This window comes from Scyliorhinus torazame, chromosome 3 (genome assembly GCF_047496885.1).
Source record: "Scyliorhinus torazame isolate Kashiwa2021f chromosome 3, sScyTor2.1, whole genome shotgun sequence".
In the NCBI taxonomy this organism is placed as follows: domain Eukaryota; kingdom Metazoa; phylum Chordata; class Chondrichthyes; order Carcharhiniformes; family Scyliorhinidae; genus Scyliorhinus; species Scyliorhinus torazame.
Window position 1 is genome coordinate 281529812 of NC_092709.1, and position 18265 is coordinate 281548076.

At 47.9% G+C, this 18265-nt stretch overlaps 1 protein-coding gene across 1 annotated transcript in view; it reads left to right on the forward strand.

Moving 5' to 3' along the window:
* The window catches only part of LOC140409143 (A disintegrin and metalloproteinase with thrombospondin motifs 12-like), a 951810-nt gene that overhangs the window by 483789 nt on the left and 449756 nt on the right, over positions 1 to 18265 (forward strand). The window contains exon 12 of the mRNA XM_072497322.1: positions 15254 to 15423. Within this exon, the coding sequence (XP_072353423.1) occupies positions 15254 to 15423 (170 nt within the window). The remainder of the gene's footprint in view (positions 1 to 15253; positions 15424 to 18265) is intronic.

Below are 18265 nucleotides of genomic sequence, written 5' to 3' on the forward strand. Positions count from 1 at the left end.
TTGATCTTCTGGAAGTGTGGCATCAGATGGCGGAGCCTCAGAGGAGGCACAATCGGCCATGTGTGTTTTGAAGTAGAACATCCTACGTCCAAATGTCAGACATCTATTGCCGAAGAAGACTGTATCTTTCCCGGGGAACAATTGACTATTTGTACCACGTGATGCAAGAGTTGGCACCACATGCCATGGAAGGTCACTCATTTCCTGTGGCCTTGAAAGTTACCGCAGCTCTGTTCTATACCATTTCAAGGTGCACAGGGGATTTGTGCGACATTTACCAATCAGCAGGTGCACAAGTGCATAAGGGAGGTTACAGGTTCGCTATTTGAAAGGGCCCACATGTACATCAACTTCGACTGGGACCAGCTGACGCAGGATGCCAGGGCCATGGGCCCTGCCTTCATAGAAGGCATGCCGCAGATGTAGGGTGTCATCTTCTCGACCCGACTGCATGCCACTGCATTCTCCATGGCTGCATGGGACTCAATTTTTGAACCGCAAGGGATATCACTCCCTCAACGTCCAGATCGACTGTGACCACATGATGCACATCATGCAGGTGTATGCATGTTTCCAGGGGAGCGTCCTTGATAGTTACATCTTGGGGCGCTCGCAGGTCCCAGCAATTTTTGAGAGATAGCAGCGGCTGGAGGGATGGCTCCTTGGGGACAAAGTCTACCCACTCAAGAGGTGGTTGATGACACCAATGTGGAGGCCACAAACACCTGCTGAGACTCGCTACAATCAGACTCATGCATGAACGTGTGCCCTGGTCGAACAGGTGATTGGACTGCTCAAGGTTTGGTTCCAGTGCCTGGACTGTTTGGTGGAGCAGTCCAATACAGCCCCAGAAGGTCACAGTAGTCCCCTCACTCTACACAACCTGGCACTACAGAGGGGACAGCAGCTGGACCAGGAGGAGATGAATGTTGAGGAGGGCGGCAGTGGCAACCCAGAGAGGAGGAGAAGGAAGGAACTCTGGTGATGGCCTGGGCCTGCATGGGGTGCAGGACTAGGGACACCTTCATTGACTCACGGTTTGGCGAAGAAGAGGACTAGAGTGTGAAGAGCTCACCCAACATGGAGTCTCACTTACTTTCACTACTGTAGGGCCTGTGGAGGCCATCGACATGGTCACTCCATTCATGGGCAGGTTGCTGCAGAATGATAATGGCTTGCAGTGAGGACAGAGTGATACTCATCTTGCCCTCCGGGAAATGCCTGGCTCTTGCCTGACAGAGAGCAGAACACCACCTCCAGTGAATGGGGTGGTCCAAGGGCCCATAGAGGTAGAAATACACACCTCGACTGCGGCTGCCTCCTCCAAGGTCAGGGGTCCCCGTGTGTTTCGCCACCTCTTGATGAGGTGGACAGATTCTCACATATTTTCAGCCGATGGCATCCTCATAGCGAGAGAATCCTGGCACACCTGAGAGGCCTGAGCATTGGGTTGGGGGAGGGGGGAAATCCTTCCATGAATCAGGGATTTGGGGTGGTGGGGCTGGGGGGCCTGCACCAGGATCAACGTGGCACGACTGCGTCCTCAGTGTGAGAGGTGGTGATGATATAGCACTGCCATTCTCACACTGCACAGGGAGGAATCGCCGAGTTTGCACTGCGTTTTCTAGTGCATGGTTCCATGGCATCACAACTTGGAGGCTCTTATGGGCGAACAAAATCATTTTTAATACTAACTAGTTATTACAATGATGTCTTTTTTCTAATAGTCCCGAGGTTCCCCTGTGTCCACTGGTGCTTATCGTATCGTAGTCTTCCTCGCCCGTCCACTATTTCTAGGTGTACCCCGAGAAACCGTAGCTGAGATTGAGGTAGCCTGCTCACTTCCACGCCCTGTTGTCTGAGATGATCTTGGCGGGCGTCCCCTGGGAGCCGGATCCTTGAGGGCCCCAGACTGCTTTTGGGCTGCATGGAGATTTCAGAGCTGCCCTCCTCAGTGTGTGGGATTGGCTCACAGGGAGGGGTGTGTCAGATAGATTGGACACCCCCAGGGTCTATGGCATGGAAGGCTCTGGGCTGCGCAACTGCCGATCCTCTTCCCTTCAGGTGCCCGGGGTCCCTGGGTTCCTTCATGGGATGGAGGGGCAGCTGGTGTGAGATCCATAAGCCCCGCCGCCCTCTGGTGCAGACACCCACTGGATTCCCACCAGTGCCTGCACCATGCAGTTGAATCCTGCACCATGGTGCTCATGACCTCAGTCATGGAGATGATGAGCTGAGCCATGGAGCAGACACCCTCACCATAGAGTGCACATCCTGTGCCAAAGCCTCCACTGTAGATGCCACCCTCGCAATGTTTTTGTTGCGTCTGACTGATGTCACCATTGCCTCAGACAGAAGGCAATGGGACGCGTCCTGTCAGCCTTGCAATCTGAGGAGAGATTGTGCCACCCCTTCCTGATGCTCATGAGTCTGAAGCTCCGGCAGCTCTGGGACGATTAGACCCAGGGGCACCTCATCAGCCTGGGACTCAGCAGAGTCCTGAGCTCCGGCATCCCTCCGAGTCTGGATTCCTGCAATGTCCCTGTCTTTGCCTGCTGTGGATCAGCTGTAAGGTGTTCACCAGCGAGTGACCAAGAAGCCTGTCGACTACTTAAGCCCACCCACTGCAAGTATCTGCGCTGGTGGAGGGTGTGGTTAACAGGTGTGATGACTCTTCAGTGCTTGTCTCCGAGATGTCTGCCTCAGAACTGCTTGGGTCCGTCGTGTGCAGAGGCCACGAGGATGGTCCGGGATGACCTGCTGATTGACCTGCATTGGAAGTGAGATGGCATTAGTGCGGCGCAGAGGAACACTGATGGAATAAGGTCGAAGACCCTGAGGCGCATGCGTGAACGTCGGCCGACCGCACTGCGCATGCGCGATGGCGCACAGAACATGCTGACGTCAGCTTCATGAAGTGTCCGAATTGTTGCTCCGCCCATTTAAAGCAGCAATGTCCAGCCAAAGGCAGGCGATGTCTACAGTGTGGAAAGCCTGGCCACTACGCAGCCTTCTGCAGGTCCGCTCCACCGAACAACAGCCAGGGATCCCAGCTGCAGCGCAGACGTGTCTACTACGTACATCAAGGCATGCAGGATTCTGACCCAGACAGCCCAACGTACCCCGATGCTGACTGCCTCGTGTCTCCATATCGGCTGGGCATCATCACCACACGCGAGTGTCTCTCTGCCGTGCCTGTCAACTGCCTTTTGATCCTCAGTGTGGATCCTGACGACGAGTGGCGTGCCGTCATCACGGTCAACCAGTCTCGCATCTGATTTAAATTGGACACTGGCGCGTCTGTGAACCCCATATCACAGTCGGACCTCGACAGCATCCGACACCAGCTTGCCAGCTCCTTGACTACAATGGTAATGCCATAGCTGCCAGTGGGTCGTGTCAGCTAGGTGTCTCTCACAAGGAAGTCAAGGCGACGTTGAGATTCAAGATCGTCTGGCCTGACAAGGCATCCCTGCTCGTTGCTCGTGCATGCAAACTCCTCAATCTGGTACAGCGAGTTCATGCCATGTCCTCGACACCGGCGACGGCATCGCCTATGCGAATCTCCAGGCTGAGATAGACGACATTCTCACACAATACCACAGTGTGTTTGATGGGATGGGCACGCTCCCATATCACTACAAGATATTGCTCAAGCCAAATGCCACCCCAGTCATCCATGCTCCACGCCGGGTGCCGGCTCCTCTCAAGGATCGTCTGAAAATGCAGCTACGAGAGCTCCAAGACCAGGGCATCATCTCAAAGGTCACGGAACCAACAGACTGGGTCAGATCCATGGTCTGCGTCAAGAAACCCTCTGGCGAACTCCGCATTTGCATTGATCCCAAAGACCTAAATCGCAACATCATGCGAGAGCATTACCCGATCCCGAAGCGTGAAGAATTAACCTGTGAGATGGCTCACGCCAAATTCTTTACCAAGCTGGATGCCTCCCGTGACTTCTGGCAAATTCAGCTGGACGAGTCCAGTCGGAAGCTGTGCACTTTTAACACTCGGTTCGGCAGATATTGCTACAACTGCATGCCTTTTGGTATCATATCAGCTTCCGAAGTATTTCATCGCATAATGGAGCAAATGATGGAGGGCATCGAGGGGGTGCGAGTCTATGTGGACGACGTGATCATCTGGTCCACGGTGCCCGAGGATCACATTGCTCGCCTCAAACAGGTTTTCCAGAGGATTCATGAAAATGGCCTCCAGCTCAACAGGGCCAAATGCTCGTTTGGGCGGTCCGCTATCAAGTTTTTAGGTGATCACATTTCACAGCAGGGTGTGCAACCTGACGCCGACAAGCTGCTGGCAATCAATGCCATGAAGACACCAGAGGACAAAAAGGCGGTCCTCCGCTTCCTCAGGATGGTAAATTTTCTCGGAAAATTCATTACCAAAATGGCATCCCACACCACGGCCCTCCGGCATCTCGTTAAAAAGTCGACAGTGTTCCAGTGGCTTCCCGCACATCAACGGAGTGGCTTGAACTGAAGGCAAAGCTCACCACAGCCCCAGTACTGGCGTTCTTTGACCCAACCAAGGATGCCAAGATATCCACAGACACAAGCCAGGATGGCATTGGGGCGGTGCTCCTCCAGCGAGATGATTCCTCATCCTGGGCTCCAGTGGCATATGCCTCCAGGACCAGGACTCAAACCGAACAACGGTATGCCCAGATCGAAAAGGAGTGTCTGGGTCTCCTGACAGGAATAGTCAAGTTTCATGACTGTGTATATGGTCTGCCAAAGTTCATGATGGAAACGGACCACAGGCCTTTAGTCCACATAATCCAGAAGGATTTAAATGACATGACACCTCGGCTGCAGCAAATTATTCTTCGTCTCCACCGATATGACTTCGAACTCGTCTATACACCGGGCAAGGAGCTGATCGTTGCGGATGCTCTATCCCGATCAATCACCATGCCGTGTGAACTGGGCGACTTCATTCACCACATCGAGGCATAGTTGCATTTGTGTGCCAGCAATCACCCAGCCACTGATGAACGAGTTGTCCAGATACGCGAAGAAACTTCCAAAGATCCTCTACTGCAGCGCGTGATGCAACACCTTGCCCATGTCTGGCAAAAGGGGCAGTGCCCCCAGTTCTTCAACGTTAAGGACGAGTTAACGGTTGTTGAGGGGATCCTTCTTAAACTAGATAGAATCGTCATTCCCCAAAGCATGCAAGCCATGGTGCTCAGACAGATCCATGAGGGTCACCTTGGGGTCGGCAAATGTCGACACAGAGCTCAGCAGGCAGTCTACTGGCCTGGCACCAGCCAGGACATTGCCAACACGGTCCTCAACTGCACAACATGCCAGAAGTTTCAACCAGCTCAGCCCAAGGAAACACTGCAACAGCACGAGATCATGACTTCTCCGTGGTCCAAGGTGGGAAAAGACTTCTTTCACTCAAATGGGCACGATTATGTGCTCTTGGTCGACTACTTCTCCAGCTACCCGGAAGTGGTGAAACTGTCGAACCTCACGTCCCCACCATCCATTTCCTTATCATCGCTATGTTGGCCGCCCAGTAATAGTTGCTGAAGTTCGGCAACTCCAGCCCCCCTTTCTCCTCTGTTCCTTTCAAGCATCACCCTCTTCACCCGCGGGGACTTCCCATACAAATCCCAGAATAATTTCATTCAGCCTCTGAAAGAAGGACCGTGGCATAAAGATGGGGAGACACTGAAAAACAATCCAGAACCGCGGGAGAATCGTCATCTTAACAGTCTGCACCCTCCCCGCCAATGACAGCGGGAGCGCATCCCACCTCCGGACCTCCTCCCTCACTCGTTCCACCAGTCGGGACAGGTTAAGCTGATCCAACTTGCCGCAGTCCCGTGCCACCTGAATCCCCAAATATCGGAAACTCTCCCCCACTAGCCTGAATGGCAGCCCCTTCAGCCTACTCTCCTGCCCCCTCGCCTGAATTACAAACAACTCGCTCTTCGCCATGTTCAGTTTGTATCCGGAGAACCGGCCAAATTCCCTCAGGGTAGCCATAATACCGTCAATCCCCACCATTGGGTCCGATACATATAACAGCAGATCATCCACGTATAACGAGACTCTTATTCCACTCCACCCCGCCCCCCCCCCCCCCCCACCCCTCCCCGGACCAGCCCTTTCCAGCCCCGAGAAGCTCTCAGTGCAATTGCCAGCGGCTCTATGGCCAGCGCAAACAGCAGTGGAGAGAGGGGGCAGCCTTGTCTTGTCCCACGGTGCAGTCTAAAGTAGTCCGATGTCGTCCTGTTCGTTCTTACACTCGCTTTCGGGGCCTGATATAATAGCCTAACCAAGTCGATGAACCCCCCCCCCCCGAACCCGAACCATCCTAGTACCTCCCACAGATAATCCCACTCAACCCGGTCAAAAGCTTTTTCAGCATCCATGGCTTCGGCTATCTCTACCTCCCTACTCTCCGGGGGCATCATAATCACATTGAGCAGCCTTCTTATGTTGGCCACCAGCTGCCTCCCCTTTACAAACCCGGTTTGGTCTCCACAATTACATCCGGGACACAGTCCTCAATCCTGGTCGCCAAAACCTTGGCCAGTAACGTGCCGTTTACGTTGATCAAAGAGATCGGCCTGTATGACCCACAAGTCGCCGGGTCGTTATCCCATTTCAGAATGAGCGAGATGGTGGCCTGCGACATCGTCGGTGGTAAACTCCCTCTGTCTCCTGCCTCGTTAAAGACCCTGACCAGCACCGGCCCCACTATCCCGGCAAATGTTTTGTAAAACTCCACCGGATACCCGTCCGGCCCCAGGGCTTTACCCGACTGCATGACCTTCAGGCCCCCCAACACCTCTTCGATCCTGACCAGGGCCCTCACTCCATCCACCAACACCCTCCCCACTCTTGGGAAGGTCAGTCCGTCCAAGAATCGCCTCATCCCCCCGGTACCCCGGGTGGTTCCGAAGTGTACAGCTTCCTATAAAAGTCCCTAAAGACCTTGTTCAGCCCTGCATGACCACCCACTAGATTACCTTCCCCATCCATACCCTCCCTATTTCCCTAGCCGCTTCCCTCTTCCTCAGTTGCTGCGCAAGCATTCTACTGGCCTTCATTTGCTCCATGAACCCTCTCAGTTCCTTTGCCATCGCTGGCAACCTGCCCGTTCTTGAGCATGACTGGTCCAGGCTCGGGTCCAGGACCGTATTAAAGTCCCCGCCCATGATCAACCTACGCGAGTCCAAGTCGGGGATCTTCCCTAGCATCCTCCTAATAAAATCCACGTCGTCCCAATTAGTGGCATACGCACTGACCAGGACTACTCTCACCCCTTCGAGCTTACCCCTCACCATAACAAACCTGCCACCCTCATCCACGACTGTGCCCTCCGCCTCAAATTGTACCCTTTTATTAATCAGGATCGTAACCCCCCTCGTCTTAGAATCAAGCCCCGAATGAAAGACCTGACTGACCCAGCCCTTCCTTAACCTAACCTGGTCTGCCACTTTCAGGTGCGTCTCCTGCAACAAGACTATGTCTTTCAGAACCCGCAGATGAGCAAGCACACGCGCCCTCTTAACTGGCCCGTTTAACTCTCTAACGTTCCAGGTGATCAGCCTGGTTGGGTGGCACTTCACCCCCCCCCCTTTGCCGATCAGTCATCCCCTTTCCTTGGCCAGCCCCCCAGCCATATGTCGCCTTCCTCTGGCCCGCCCCCTGGCCGGCTCCACCCATGACCTCCTCACTGTTACCATGCCCAGTTTCCATCCCCGTCAGCAGAACAACTCCCCCCCCCACTCTAGCAACACCCTCCTATCACCTAATCCCTGCCCTAATCTAACTATATGGACACCCCCCACCTCGGCTCCCGTTGACTAGCTGCACTCAGCTGGCCTGGGGCTCCCAGCCTCGGCTCCAGTCCGTCTCCCACCGATTGTTCCCAGTCACCCCTCCCCCGACCCCTCCACATCATACAATTCAGGGTCCAGTGCCTGAGTACTATTGCTTTCCAGTTCTGCGCTCAAAAGCGCAGAAAAGTCAGGGGAAAAGGTCCAAAAGTCCGACCAAAACGGGAGCCATCAAATGTGCGACCTAGTCCCTCATAGCCGCCACTGGAAGTCGTGATGTGCAATAGTTATAGGGGATACAATTGTCAGGGGAATAGACAGCCGTTTCTGTGGCCGCAAACGAGACTCCAGGATGGTATGTTGCCTCCCTGGTGCTAGGGTCAAGGATGTCTCATAGTGGGTACAGGACATTCTGGAGGGGGAGGGTGAACAGCCAGTGGTCGTGGTACACATCGGTACAAACAACATAGGTAAAAGAAAAAGGGATGAGGTCCTAAAAGCAGAATACTGGGAGCTAGGAAGGAAGTTAAGAAATCGGACCTCAAAGGTAGTGCTCTAAGGATTACTACCAGTGCCACGTGCTAGTCAGAGTAGAAATGACAGGATATATAGGATGAATACGTGGTTGAAGAGATGGTGTCAGGGGGAGGGTTTCAGATTCCTGGGGCATTGGGACCAGTTCTGGGGGAGGTGGGACCTGTACAAAATGGACGGGTTTCACCTGTGCAGGACTGGAACTGATGTCTTAGGGGGGCTATTTGCTAGAGCGGTTGGGGAGGGTTTAAACTAAAATGCCAGGGGGGTGGGAACCTACGCAAGGAGTGAGAGAAAGAGGGAGCAAGGACAAAAGCAAAAGGTAAAAAAGTGAATAAGAAAAGTGATAGGTGGAAAAACCAAGGACAAAATTCAAACAGGGCAGTAGAGAAAAATATTGGGAGCAAGACAAACATTGTGAAAAAGACAAACTTAAAGGCTCTGTGCCTTAATGCACGGAGCATTTACAATAACGTGGATGAACTAATCAGATAGATATAAATGGGTATGATATAATTGGGATTACGGAGACATGGCTGCAGGGTGAACAGGGATGGGAACTGAATGTCCCAGGGTTCTCAGTATTTAGGAAGGACAGGCATAAAAGAAAAGGTGGTGGCATGGCATTGCTGGTTCAAGAGGAAATTAACACACTAGTGAGAAAGGATATTAGCTCTGACAATGTGGAATCTATATGGGTAGAGTTGAGAAATACCAAGGGGCAAAAAACATTAATGGGTGTCATATATAGACCCCCAAACTGCACTGGTGAGGTTGGGAATGGCATTAAACAAGAAATTAGTGATGCATGTAATAAGGGAATATCGGTGATCATGGGTGATTTTAATCTTCACATAGATTGGGCAAATCAAATTAGCCACAATGCCGTAGAGGAGGAATTCCTGGAGTGTATACGGGATGGGTTTCTTGACCAATATGTGGAGGAACCAACTAGAGAGCAGGCCATCTTAGACTGGGTACTGTGTAATGAGAAGGGAATTATTGCCAATCTGGCTGTACGAGACCTGTTGGGGATGAGCGACCATAACATGATAGAATCTTTTATCAAGATGGAGAGTGAAGTAGTTCATTCGGAGACTAGGGTGCTGAATCTTAATAAAGGGAACTATGAGGATATGAGGCGTGAATTGGCCTTGATAGATTGGGGAGAGTTACTTAAAGGGATGACAGTGGATAGACAATGGCAAACATTAAAGGAACGCATGGAGGAATTATAGCAACTGTTCATTCCTGTCTGGCACAAAAGCTTCCTATAATGCGGCGACCAGAATTGCACACAATACTCCAAATGCGGCCGCACCAGAGTTTTGTACAGCTGCAACATGACCTCATGGCTCCGAAACTCAATCCCTCTGCCAATAAAAGCTAACACACCATACGCCCTCTTAACAACCCTCTCAACCTGGGTGGCAACTTTCAGGGATCTTTGTACATGGACACCGAGATCTCTCTGCTCATCCACACTGCCAAAAATCTTACCATCAGCCCAGTACTCTGTCTTCCTGCTATTCCTTCCAAAATGAATCACCTCACACTTTTCTGCATTAACCTCCATTTGCCACCTCTCAGCCCAGTGCTGCAGCTTATCTATGTCCCTCTGTAACTTGTAACATCCTTCCGCACTGTTCACAACTCCACCGTCTTTAGTGTCATCTGCAAATTTACTCACCCATCCTTCTACGCCCTCCTCCAGGTCATTTATAAAAATGAAAAACAGCAGTGGCCCCAAAACAGATCCTTGTGGTACACCACTAGTAACTGTACTCCAGTCTGAACATTTCCCATCAACCACCACCCTTTGTCTTCTTCCAGCTAGCCAATTTCTGATCCAAACTGCTAAATCACCCTGAATCCCATGCCTCCGTATTTTCTGCAGTAGCCTACCGTGGGGAACCTTATCAAACACTTTACTGAAATCCATATACACCACATCAACTGCTTTATCCTCATCCAACTGTTTGGTCACCTTCTCAAAGAACTCAATAAGGTTTGTGAGGCACGACCTACCCTTCACAAAATCGTGTTGACTATCTCTAATCAAATTATTCCTTTCCAGATGATTATACATCCTATCTCTTATAAACCTCTCCAAGATTTTTCCCACACCAGAAGTAAGGCTCACTGGTCTATAGTTACCGGGGTTATCTCTACTCCCCTTCTTGAACAAGGGGACAACATTTGCTATCCTCCAGTCTTCTGGCACTATTCCTGTAGACAAAGATGACTTAAAGATCAAAGCCAAAGGCTCAGCAATCTCCTCCCTAGCTTCCCAGAGAATCCTAGGAAAAACCCCATCCGGCCCAGGGAACTTATCTATTTTCACACTTTCCAGAATTGCTAACACCTCCTCCTTATGAACCTTAAGCCCTTCTAGTCTAGTAGCCTGAATCTGAGTGTTCTCCTCGACAACATTATCTTTTTCCTGTGTGAATACTAACCAAAAATATTCATTTAGCACCTCTCCTATCTCCTCGGATTCCACGCACAACTTCCCGCTACTGTCCTTGACTGGCCTTACTCTTACCCTAGACATTCTTTTATTTCTGACTTGGTGGTCAACTTCCGGGATTCTGTAGATTCTGGAACTATCCCTGCAGATTGGAGGGTAGCTCACATCACTCCGATATTAAAAAAGAGGTAGAGAGAAAGCAGGGAATTATAGACCAGGAAGCCTAACATCGGTGGTGGGGAAAATGCTTGAATCCATTATCAAGGACTTTATAGCGGAACATTTAGAAAGCAGTCTCAGGATCAGTCAGTCAGCATGGATTTATGAAGGGAAAATCATGCTTGACAAGTCTGTTGGAATTCTTTGAAGAGGTAACCAGTACAGTCGACAAGGGGAGCCAGTCGATGTGGTATATTTGGACTTTCAGAAGGTGTTTGACAAAGTCCCGCATAAGAAATTATTGTGAAAAATGAAAGCGCATGGGAATGGGGGAAATGTATTGAGGTGGATAGAAAACTGGTTGGCAGAGAGGAAACAAAGATTCGGGATCGATGGGTCCTTTTCACATTGGCAGGCAGTAACTAGTGGGGTACCACAGGGATCCGTGCTGGGACCCCAGCTATTCACAATATATATTAGTGATTTGGATGAGGGAACAAAGTGTAACATCTCAAAGTTTGCAGATGATACCAAATTAGGTGGGAGGGTGAATTGTGATGAGGATGCAGAGATCCTACAGCAAGATCTGGACAGGTTGGGCGAGTGGGCAAACCAATGGCAGATGCAGTATAATTTGGATAAGTGTGAGGTTATTCATTTTGGAAGCAAAAGCAGGAAGGCAGGTTACTACCTGAATGGTTGTAAATTAGGAGAGGGTAGTGTGCAGCGGGACCTGGGTGTCCTTGTGCACCATTCGCTGAAGGCAAGCACGCAGGTGCAGCAGGTGGTAAAGAAAGCTAATGGTATGTTGGCCTTCATTGCAAGAGGTTTCGAGTATAGAAGCAGGGATGTGTTGCTGCAATTGTACAGGGCCTTGGTGAGGCCACACTTGGAGTATTGTGTGCAGTTTTGGTCTCCTTCTCTGAGGAAGGATGTGCTTGCTCTCGAGTTAATGCAGCGAAGGTTTACCAGCCTGATTCCAGGGATGGCAGGACTGTCATATGAGGAGAGATTGACTAGGTTGGGATTGTTCTCAAGAATGAGGGGGGATCTCACAGAGACATATAAAATTCTAACAGGACTAGACAGGGTAGATGCAGGGAAGATGTTACCAATGATAGGTGTGCCCAGAACCAGGGGTCACAGCCTGAGGATTCAGGGTAAACCATTTCGGACAGAGATAAGGAGACACTTCTTCACACAAAGAGTGGAGAGCCTGTGGAATTCATTACCACAGGAAGTAGTTGATGCTAAAATTTTGAATATATTCAAGAGGCGGCTGGATATAGCACTTGGAGAGAATGGGATCAAAGGCTATGGGGAGAAAGCAGGATTAGGCTATTGAGTTGGATGAGCAGCCATGGTCGTGATGAATGGCGGAGCAGGCTCGAAGGGCTAAAAAGTCTCCTCCTGCTTCTATCTTCTATGTATCTATGTCAACCTCACCCTGCAACAATCTAGCACCTGTGCTCTCCTTGTCCCCTGCCCTAGCTGCTGATGAAGATGAAAAGTTACACTGTGATTCAATGTAAATTTAATGGAATCCTAACTTGAAGACATAATGAACGCAGCTACATTTATCTGGAATTAAAGCACAATTTGGCTTAGTAAATCAATGTAACCCACTGATGCAGTTAGTACTTTGTTGCAAAAGCCTTAAACAGCGTACTTTCCAACTCATTCTGAGCAACACTATAGGGGATCAGCAAGCACAGTTATATTTCTATATATTTATAATGATTACATTGCAGAATTTTAATATATGTTAAATTGCTCTCTCCATGCTTGTGATCAATAGTGCAGGACATTTGCTAATTTTCAATAAATATTCATAGATACATAGAGTGTTAAACATCAGTGATGACATTGTGCAGATAGATGTTTTTAATATTTTAAATCTCATGTTGGCTAGTCCCAGCTGCCTTTTGATGAATGTCGCTCTGAGGGAGATTATGACTTCATTTCAATTTTGCAAACAGCATTTCATTAACCGGTGTAACATTTTCAAGAATGAACTCTCTAAATTGCCCATGTTGGATACCATTAATTTGGACCGGAGTTGTAAGTGTAAACCCTTTGATCTGGTGAACCCAGCAGGAAGCTATTTTTGAAGCAGTGCAGGTCTGAATTACAAATTAATTCTTTCTTTCCTTCCATCATTACAACACTGGAGTTACATCAAATGTACTTCATTGGCTGTAAGACCTCTTGGAATGCCTTGAGGTTATGAAAGGTGCTATATAAATGCAAGTCATTGCATTCTCTATCTCCCACTTCTCAAGTGTTGCTCTTTGATCAAACTGTGAGATCGAGCTTTGGAAGTATTTAACTTGAAAGTACACTCATAAATGCAAGTTTTATCTTACCTCTCCAGAGCTGACTGCCAATCATTTTGACAGCATTCTAAATTAAGATGAATTATTAGAGGATCTACTTAGTCCAGTGATTGCACAATTGGGGGAGTGGGGGCACAGTAGCACAGTGGTTAGCACAGTTGCTTCACAGCTCCAGGTTTGATGTCCTTCTTGGGTCACTGTCTGTGCGAAGTCTGCATATTCTCCCTGTGTCTCCTTGGGTTTCCTCCGGATGCCCCAGTTTCCTCCCATATTCCAAAGATGTGCAGGTTAGGTGGATTGGCCACCTAAATTGTCCTTAGTGGTCCAAAAGAAAAGGTTAAGTGGGGTTGCTGGGTTACGGGGATGGGGTGGAGGTATGGGCTTATGTGACATGCTCTTACCAAGGGCTTGTGCAGACTTGATGGGCCGAATGGCCTCCTTCTGCACTGTAAATTCTCTGATTCTATGACAATTGCAGAGACCATTGTGGGTTCAAGCAGATTTGAAGCAGAACTGGTTGTAGGTTTAAGTTCCAACTGAAGATTTAAGCTCTGAAATCTAGGCTCGCAATTCGCGTTGAGGTATTCAATTATCAGGCACACTGGTATAAATAACTGTTACATTACTGGACGAGCCACCAAGAGGCCAAGGCTAATTATTGAGAGATTGGAGTTCAAATTCCACCACAGCAGCTGGTGTATTTCAATTCAGTTAATTAAATAAATCTGGAATACAAAGCTAGTCTCAGGAATGGTGACCATGAAGATAATAGAATGTTGTAAAAGCCCATCTAGTTCACCACTGTCCTTCAGTGAAGGAAGTCTACCATCTTTACCTGCTCTGGCCTGTATGTGGCTCCAGACTCATCGCAGTGCGGTTAAAGTAGATTTGTCAGATACTCAATTCCATCATTACAAGAAAGTCTCCTAAGATTAAACTAGGTCCATGATCTGCATCATTCTCGATGCCAAACAAGACAAATTCCAGCAGTCCAGCCATCTTGGAACACCCTTGTTGATAACATGTGGGGACTTGTGACAAAACTGGGAAAACTGTCCCACGGACTATTCAGACAACAGTCTGACATTGTCATACTCACCGAATCCTACCTTGTAACCAATGTCCCAGACTCCACCATCAGCCCCCACCAGCAGGACCGACCCATCATAGGTGGCAGGATAGTGATGATATAGTCAGGATGGAGTCGCCTTGGAGTGGCAGAAGCATTGTATTCAATCACAATTTGTAACCTCATGGCCTAGCATGACCCGCACATGGACTTCAGCAGTTCACCGCCTCCTTCTGAAGGGCAGTTAGTGGTGGATAAATTGCCAGCAACGCCACATCCCATGAACAAATAAAAAGAGACTGAGAACCTCTTTGTTGTTCAGTTGATAAATTGCCCAACATTCATTGAAGATTAGGAATGAGTGTCCTATTTATCCCTCAACACATGACCAGCAAAACAGATCATTTGCGTTTTCATATCATTCCTGTTTCATGTACAAACTGATAGCCATTAATTATTTACATTACACCGAGTCTCCACTTCAGACAGAATATTCCTTTGGCTGTGAAACATTTGGAACATCACGAGAATGTTAACAGTGGTACATGAGTGCTAATTTGTCTCAATTCCCTTGCTGGGTAACATGGTTTGCAATGCAAACTTAATCTGTAATGAGCAAAGAGTTGGAATGAATGCTTCACCTGAGAGTTGATGTAATTTCGGAAACTGACAAGTGTGTCCTCAAATTTCTTGCTAGTTACTCCAAAGAATACGTTTTAGCCCAATGAACTTTCTGTGGTGACAGCAAGGTAATGTTCGCAGTCAACGTATAGAATTGCGGAATTTAACTTCTCATTTCATTGTCCATTGAACTGCTATTGGACATGTCAGCCTTCTATTATTGTCAGTTTTCTTTTGTTTAGTCCTAGGTTTGAAGGGATGTACTGTACTGGAAAACGGAAACGATATCGCATTTGTAATGTCAAGCCATGTCTGCAGGAGATACCTACATTCCGTCAGATGCAGTGCACCGAGTTTGACACAGTTCTTTACAAAAATGAGCTCTATTCTTGGGTTCCGGTCCATCCTGTTGGTATGTATTGCATGTGGATTTAAATATTTTACCAAGTAGTCCAAACCTGTTTGAGACTAAATTACAAATTATTTGAATTCTTACCCAAGAATTTAGGTGTGAAGATCAAAATGTTAGCATGACCGTGTACTTGTTAAATTATAGATGGCATTTACTACAGTGTGCACTGATCTCCATTACCACATTCATAATATTCACTGAAACAGAAAAGAAAATTCTAGAAATAATCAGCAGGTCAAGCAGCATTTGTGGAGAGAGAAGCAGAGTCAATGTGTGATTTGCTGGTTACTTCCAGGATTTTCTGTTTTTATTTCAGATTTGAAATGAAATGAAATGAAAATCACTTATTGTCACAAGTAGGCTTCAAATGAAGTTACTGTGAAAAGCCCCCAGTTGCCACATTCCGGCGCCTGTTTGGGGAGGCTGGTACGGGAATTGAACCGTGCTGCTGGCATGCCTTGGTCTGCTTTAAAAGCCAGCGATTTAGCCCAGTGTGCTAATCCAGACCCTGGTTTAACACAGATTTCCAACATTTGCAGTATTTTGCTTTTGTTATAATTCCCTCTTGGGGTAAAGGAACCTTGTTGAAGATCCCAGATAAGATGATATGGTTATGTAGTGATAATTAATTAGAGTGGTGATCCAGAGAACCAGGCTAATGTTCTGGGGACATGGGTTCAAATCCCACTCAGGCAGTTGGTGAAATACAAATTCAATTAATAAAATCTGGAATTGCAAGAAAGGCCTGGATATTTGCAATAAAGGCTGGTAGCTCGAGTTCAGAAATTTTCTGACTTGTCAGACCTGCCTTGATAGGCCAAATTGCCTTATAATTCCTCTGGAGTGGGCGGTGAAGTGGAGTCTGGCCCCTTTGCCCCAGAGGGTGACCTTGGGAGTGGCTGAATGCTGAAGTGGGCTGGTTAAAAGACTGTGACTTTGTCCGGCCTGTGACTAGCCCCATCAAAATGTACCTCAAGCATCTGTGCCAGTGGCACCCATGTGCCAAGAAAATATTTTACAAATAGATTAATAGATATGATTATTTTGAATGATTGCGCGCCATGGATAGCAGTTCATCACAATTCCGCCAAACCATCTTATTTTTTAATTTCGAGTATCCAATTATTTTTTTTTCCAATTAAGGGGCAATTTAGTGTGGCTAATCCACCTACCCTGCACATCTTTGGGTTGTGGGGGCAAAACCCACGCAAACACGGGGAGAACGTGCAAACTCCACACAGACAGTGACCCAGAGCCGGGATCGAACCTGGGACCTCAGCGCCGTGAGGCTGCAGGGCTAACCCACTGCGCCACCATGCTGCCCTACCAACACAAACACGGGGAGAATATGTAAACTCCACACGGACAGTGACCCAGAGCCGGGATCGAACCTGGGATCTCGGCGCCATGAGGCAGCAGTGCTAACCACAGCGCCATTGTGCTGCCCACCTCCAAAACATCTTATTGCTACAACTGTAAACAAGCTTATGAGACACACCATTTTCCACAGAGACCCCCCCCCCTCTGCTCAGTTCACACCCACCCACCATGGCCCCTTATACTTCCCATGCTAACTTACCCATTATCCACCATGGGTAGACCCCAGGAATCATGTTGAGATGAAATAAAACAAAGTTCTAAAATCCTATATAGCTTCCACTATCTTAAAATAACTCCCATTATTGAAATCCATTCAAACCTTTTCATTCTCAAGTAGTTAATCTCTTCGAAAAATAACCAAAATTTTATTCATACCCCACATCAAAAACAACTAATCCTCTAATTGCCTCCTTATGCTGTCAATCAGATTGTAAGCTCAGAGTTCCCCTGCTGAAATAATTGTAGCTTACGAAAATCAGCCAATGATTCATAAAGAGCTCTTTGGGGAATGTCAATAAACGCCAATTGAAGCTACTGAAACCAAGCTTTGTTTTAAACTCTGACACCTGATGCCTTTTTGTTTCATTTTTAAAGAGCTGAACTTTTAAATAACTTCACATCATGACAGTTATACCGACCTTATTTGCCCTTCACTAGTGTTTACCTCTATTCCAACACTGTGGGTTAACTTCCTTGCAACAGCCAAAATAGGGCCTGTTTGAATTCAGCACTGAGTTTAAATGACAACTGAGTTTGGATTTCCCCCATATGTGAATCAGGCTTTGACCACTTTCTCAATGGCAAAGATTGGATCTGTTTGAAATGGGGACAGAACTTCTGGAACTGGGTCATGTATGCTATTTTGGAATCTCCAACTCGTTTCCTTGACTCTACGGAAATCTTGACACTTGTCTCAGCAATGAAACTATCATCGATTGGTGTAAAAACCCACCTGGTTCACTAATGTCCCTTGATAAGGACATTACTGCCCTTAGCTGCTCTAACACATGACCTCAGATCCACAACAATGTTGTTGAATCTCAGCTGCACTCTGAAATGGCCCAATAAGCCGCTCAGTTCAAGGGTGATTGGCGATGGGGCCCTAGCAGTGACACTCACATACCATCAAAGAATTTAAAAAATACTCCTACAACCTCCATTTTTGTCCAGAAAATATATTTTCCTGAGGTGCCAACGAACCTTTTCCTGTATTAAAGAAGTAATGGAGATTGTTACTTTAAAATTAAAATGATTGATACAGTTTTAATCCCGTAACATCACTTAATTCGTAAATTTAAAATTACGCTCTTTAGTAAATGTTTAAGCTGAAGTAACATACCCTAAAGAGGCACTGTGTCATACTTAAGGTTGGGAAAGATTGGTTAAAACATAGTTGCTCATCCGGCTAAAAATATTCTACTCTGAAAATGGTGAACATGCTATCAATTTGTCGTGACTTTGT